At 36.3% G+C, this 5,632-nt stretch overlaps 1 protein-coding gene across 3 annotated transcripts; it reads right to left on the bottom strand.

Annotated features, from left to right (window-relative positions):
* Positions 1-290: 290 nt before the first annotated feature.
* LOC113289449 lies at positions 291-4,469 on the bottom strand. 3 transcript variants are annotated; one of them, XM_026538702.1, is made up of 12 exons: positions 3,607-4,469; positions 3,402-3,484; positions 3,114-3,206; positions 2,901-3,017; positions 2,406-2,691; positions 2,164-2,321; positions 1,743-2,068; positions 1,547-1,646; positions 1,346-1,405; positions 1,182-1,265; positions 958-1,074; positions 291-834 (listed from the first exon to the last, which is right to left on the bottom strand). In XM_026538702.1, exons 2-12 carry the CDS (start codon positions 3,462-3,464, stop codon positions 532-534), a joined length of 1,707 nt encoding a protein of 568 aa, XP_026394487.1. In that variant the 5' UTR covers positions 3,465-3,484; positions 3,607-4,469; the 3' UTR covers positions 291-531. The 3 variants fall into 3 exon arrangements, with proteins under 3 accessions (XP_026394487.1, XP_026394486.1, XP_026394485.1); XM_026538701.1 differs by having other exon boundaries at positions 2,164-2,691; positions 3,625-4,469; XM_026538700.1 differs by having other exon boundaries at positions 2,164-2,691; positions 3,607-4,468.
* Between the last annotated feature and the right edge of the window lie 1,163 nt (positions 4,470-5,632).

Genomic DNA, 5,632 nt, shown 5'->3' with positions numbered 1-5,632 from the left:
ATATTTTACTTTCCGACATTGAGATAAAGTTAGATTCGGAGTTTGATCGATAGTTACATAGTTTGTTGTCTGTTTAACAGATAGTATTCAAGAAAATAATACCCTTCCGATTTCGTTCTGTCTTTTGGCCAAAAATATTGAGAGATTCTTTTTAGTTCTCGACTTTGTTTGGCAAAGGATGCAAGTTGTTTCAAATCATACAATATATAATACAAATCCCTGAGTTCAGCCAAAGAACTCGTCGACACAAAGTTCGTTAACGCAAGTGCCTCCAAAAAAGAATAATCATCTAGCGAAAAAGAAAATATAATGAATTGAATCTCAATCCAAAAAAAGCCCTTGTGTTAAGACAACATCTTATCTATTACAATTACAGATGGATAGATAACATTATATAGACATATTTCTTTTTATTCTTTTGTAATATGTTTGCTATAAGCTGTGTAGACTCTTTGATATGAAATCCCTGCCATGCATGCGTGCAGCATTCTAGGCCAATGAGAAGAGGATTAAAGGAGAGAAGCGAGATTTTTATTGGTGTAAAAGGTACCGGAAATTGAATTCATATGGCGTAACTTGTACCATTTGTGAAAGAGGTTCATTTCTTCCTCTTTCTAAGCATTTGACTGCTTTAGTCCTCAGATCATCCGGTAACTGAAGGGCGACCCAATCCAGCAGGGACTTCATATCCTTCGCGAAGTCTAACAGATACCAGTCTAGCAACTTTGGAATCACTAACTTGTTGGAGCTTGTAATACTGACTGCTGCTTGTAAATAATCTCTCTTTGCAGTTTCCAGCTCATTTTCGACTTCAGATGCTGAATACACTCTTACCTTCAATATGGCAACATTTACTGATTAGAGTTCAAGTACTTGCACCTTAAAGTGTAGAAGAAAAATGGGGTGCATAAGCAGATGATTAGGCTTAACACAAGTTTACAGGAACAGTGAACTTACTGCAGGTGAAGACCAGCTTCCGCATGAGAGTGCAAATGTGACCAATGGTTCAGACCACTCAAGTCCAAAGGCAGTCCTCGATATAAGCTCATTACATTTAGTATCTTTTGAGTAGGTCTGATGGACATCAAATGACAAACGTTTTGTAAACATGTCAGAAATTTGAATCAGAAGAAGATTGGTGAAGGGAAACTTTGGTAGTTTTGAAGACGGAGCCAACATACGTGTTTTGAGTGATAAGGTAGTCTCAAGATGAAATGCTCAATTATCATTGCATTCAGTGACTGCCCACCTACATTTATCTTTGCCTGGAAGACAGAATCTGTTAGGCATGAGCAACGTTTCCTCGGGTTGTAAGAATTGAGCAAGCAATGGTGTTAGATCTTACCTTTTGCATCATTGCAATGACCATCTGAGGACTTTCTGGTATCCCGTGCTCTATAAATGCCTAAAACAAAAGAGTACAGAATCAGAAAGGAATATTTTTGCCTAAATCATTGAACTTGGAGACCTCCAGTAAAAAAAGTAAACAGGAACAGTAAATTCTACTGAGAGCTATTATAAGGTGGTAGAAGGGTCTCAGTCATACATTCATCATGCATGAATTATAAACATTGATCCAGAATGCAAGCTTCTGTTGATGACTGAGGCCACGCAAGTCAGCCGACCTAAGTTTCCCAAGGAGGAGCCTACAAAATTGAGGAACTTCATGAGTAAACAGTTAGCATTGTCATGGCATTGTTTAAATGAGGGATGCAACTAATTGTAAGGCTCAAGTAGCTTACTTCAGTCTCTGTGTCAGAATAGAAGAGTCTGGCGTTGGATTGGGATCGACTGAGCTAGCTTCAATTGCCCGTAAGTGCTTATATGGGCCTACGTCCCATTTCTCAAATTCTTTACAGATACCATAAGGATCTCTAAACTCAGCTTCAAAGGAATCAGATCCCTTGACCTTCTGTGTCCTCATCCTCAAGAGAATGGCCGAGAGACATTTCACAATATCCTCCGATATCTTGTTTGGACAACTATTTTTTTCTCCTAAATTCTTTTGGTCCGGAAGAACCGAACAGCTTTCTTTTGCACTATCTCGGTCTATTGTTCTGCATTCTAGCTGGATTTTCAAAAATTCCATTTTAGATGACCCATGGGGAAGTAATCTGAAAGTAACCAAATATTTACAGTAAGCTGTCAATTCACTGAACATACCTGTAACTTGAGAGGAACCAAATGTTTCTCCTGTGACGTACTCTCCACTGGTGCACTTCTTCCAGTGGTTCTGATTCTTTGAATTGGTTGACTTGGGAGACTTTTGTTGTTCTTCGAAGAGTTAATAGAGGAATGATTCTCTTTGCCCCGCTCTTCGTCTGCAACCGATAACATAGCTGGTGTAAACCTTCGCGAGGGTTGTTTCCCCAATGTGGGCTGATTATGAGAATGCACGGATTTACCAGAAACAAGGTTTGACGGCAAGTGCGTTGAACTCGACGCCTTGCTTCCGCTTTGTGTGTACAATGTTGGTGAATTGCCATCTCCTCCTTGAGAAATTGTTTTTGGTTGTTCCTTTTTATTTTTTCTACTTGAATTGCATAACTCTGTTGGACTATCCATGTTTCTCTTGGAGGATGCAACGTAAACAGCTTCTTCATACAAGCCTTGTCTGAAATTCACAACTTGTTCCTCGAGTCGGACAACCTCCTCCTCCAACACAGCTACTTCAGCTAATAGCTCCAATGTCTTCAATGAAATCAAACCAAAATTTAATGTGGTTGCGTAATTCATTAGATTAGCTAGTAATTGGACACCTTTCGAGATGTTTCGTTCTCATTTAGACTACTCATCAATTAATCCAAAATTGGAAAATCCTCTTAATAATTCCATCCAGAAACAGCTGCAGAGACTACGAAAACAAGAAACTGGAAATGAAAGCACGAATCAGAACTCACGTTTTGAGGGAGATAAGGAGGCAAACGAGGTAAAGCTCCCAGAGGTCTAGTGAAAGCTCTTTCCAGAGCTCTATGCACATTTGCTTCATGTCTTAACTTCTTTTTAAGCTTCTCAACCTGTAAAAATTAACAGTAATCAGCATTCAATTAGAATGAAAGTAAAATGATCACAATCCAATGAAATTGATGGATATAAAATTTGTTAAAGCTTACATCTTGTTGTAAGGCAATTTTTCTCTCTTTGCGAGAGAGTCGTCGATTCAAGGTTGGTTTTTCAGCCTCCATTAGTCTTTTCCCCTGTTTTTCCTTCATACCAAAAGAAGAAAAGAAAATGAGTAATGACATTTGTTTTCCAAAGAAATCAGCAACCCATTTCAGAACATGATCTGTAAATCCACTTTCTTGAATTAATGTGAACCCCATTAATGAAAATTCAATTGTAATTGGAGCCATTTTAAAACAATGAAAAACCCAGATTGAATTTGATAAGAAGAATCCTACATTTTCAATTTTGACTGATGATTTGGTGATCTTCGCTGTAGTTCTAGCTCTTGAGTTGATCATCTTTTGTAATTATTAATTCCCTGGCAAACCCATGAAGAAATAGAATAGAATGAGATGAGATGATAATATTCAAAACAGAATGTTTTTGTTATATTTATTAAAGATGAAGACTGGAATACTAGTACTGACTTAAAATCAGTACCTTGATTGAAATTTCTAACTTCATATTCCTTTGACAGAGTGGGAATCTTGAATGAATGTTTCCTCAAAAAGAGAAAAGAATACTTGTACAGGAATGGGTAGGTATACTGTGAATTAAGAATAACGGTGAAAGAGAATTCTCGATCAGCGTGAATACAGAAAAAATAAGAAAGAAGCAACAAAATCCCAGAGAAGAAGACGACGGTAATTAAACATTATTGAACAGTGTGAGCAAGTGCCTGTAGGTATGTCATGAGTGAGCGAGTGGGAAAAAAAGAAACTAGGAGGCTATATCCAAATTCCAATTCCAAACTATTTCTTTTCAATTAATTAATCAGAGTGAGAGAGAGAGAGCGAATAAATAAAGAAATTGGTAGCTAGTGAGAAAGTGAGAGACAGATAGACTAGTATTACGACTCTCTCTTTTAATCATCTTCATCATCACTCTCCGTCCTGATCATCATCGCTCAGCTCTCTACTAATAATTCTCAAAATCACTGTTTCCATCTTCTTCAGCTCCTTCCAATTCCACATATATATATATATATATATATATATATATATATACTGGAGCGTGACAGTCATACTTATTCATGATCAGTTAATAAAACATGCGCTCCTACTCTGTTTTTTTTTTTACCCAAGTTTTGATCTTTTTTCTTTTTTTACTATAGCATTTATTACCAGATTTCTCTTCTTTTCGATTCAAATAATGGGTTGAGTAATTTCTTCAAGTTGCTAAACCAGAGTACTTGAAAATTTTGGCTTGAATTATCATCATCCATAATGCAGACAGAAAGAGAGAAAAGGATGGGGGAATGGATGATTCGGTTATATATCCATCTTCCTCAGTTATCACTCATTCTCTCACGTTAGTCATGTTTCCTCCATGGGTGAGAAAAAGAGATGACTAAAGCTGCCCAAATGCACATGCTCTCTCTCTATCCATCCAAAAATTGATAATTCCCTTTCCTTTCTCCTTTTTCTCTTTTCGCAAAATAATTCACCTAACATAATAATTTATTAGTGTGTAATTCTAGCTTCTTGTACTTCCAGATACTTAGATGACACACAAAAATAAAATTTTATTTATTTATTTAAAAAGTTGTTCTTCGCCATGAGATCAGATCAGATTAGATCCTGTATTAGCAAAACTAGACTTTACACCGGTTAGTCAATCAACAGTTTGATATTGATCCTTCACCTATAAGCAAAATTCAAACCCAGACTGTGGTGTAAGGATTGCAACACATACTACTAACCTGTCATTGATGGAGGTGTCGTAGAATTAAGCGTAATTAATTAATAAGTAGCACTAACAGTGAGCGTGCAATTCACGTGGACAGGCGTGAACAGGATGATCCCAAACCCAAACCAACTGTCGTCTCTAATCTCACTTTATCTTATCTTTAAATATAACTTAGCTCTAATCTAATCTACACATGCAAATATTATATACTCCATTATGCTACTAATCAACAATATTTACATCGAGTTCTTAACACATCATAATGTTGCCAAGCTATATACTAGCTTAATTCGCGGATGGCCTATTTAATCTTCCTTAATCATTTCATCCTAATTCCAAAACCTTTTGCATTAGTCCAATCAAAGCCAAACAGAATGATTAAAAAACAGTCATAAACTGGAAATTTGAATAGAAATAGAGAATTTTTACTTTTAACAAAACATTGGAACAACTAATATTAACACCAAAAGATTATTTACCACTGTACATGGACGTCTTCTTCTTCTTTCTACCCATAGTTGAAATGATAGTGATGTTAAAAATGTATCCAACAATAATAATAAGTCTCCTTAACAGTGGTAATGAGTCTACTAATGAATGTTCGCTTAATGAGAGACCTCTAGGTGGATGATGGCTGTCTCCCCATATGGCCTTGTCCTTGTAGTTTAATAAAAATGACGGAAGCTAGGCTTTTAGGTAAACAATGACGTTGTATTATTGCATGTGATTTAAAGACCATACTTCAAAATTAATCATCTTATGTTAAATAATCTCATCT

The sequence above is a fragment of the Papaver somniferum genome, chromosome 6 (genome assembly GCF_003573695.1).
Source record: "Papaver somniferum cultivar HN1 chromosome 6, ASM357369v1, whole genome shotgun sequence".
In the NCBI taxonomy this organism is placed as follows: Eukaryota; Viridiplantae; Streptophyta; class Magnoliopsida; order Ranunculales; family Papaveraceae; genus Papaver; species Papaver somniferum.
This window is presented reverse-complemented; position numbering and strand designations above follow the sequence as displayed.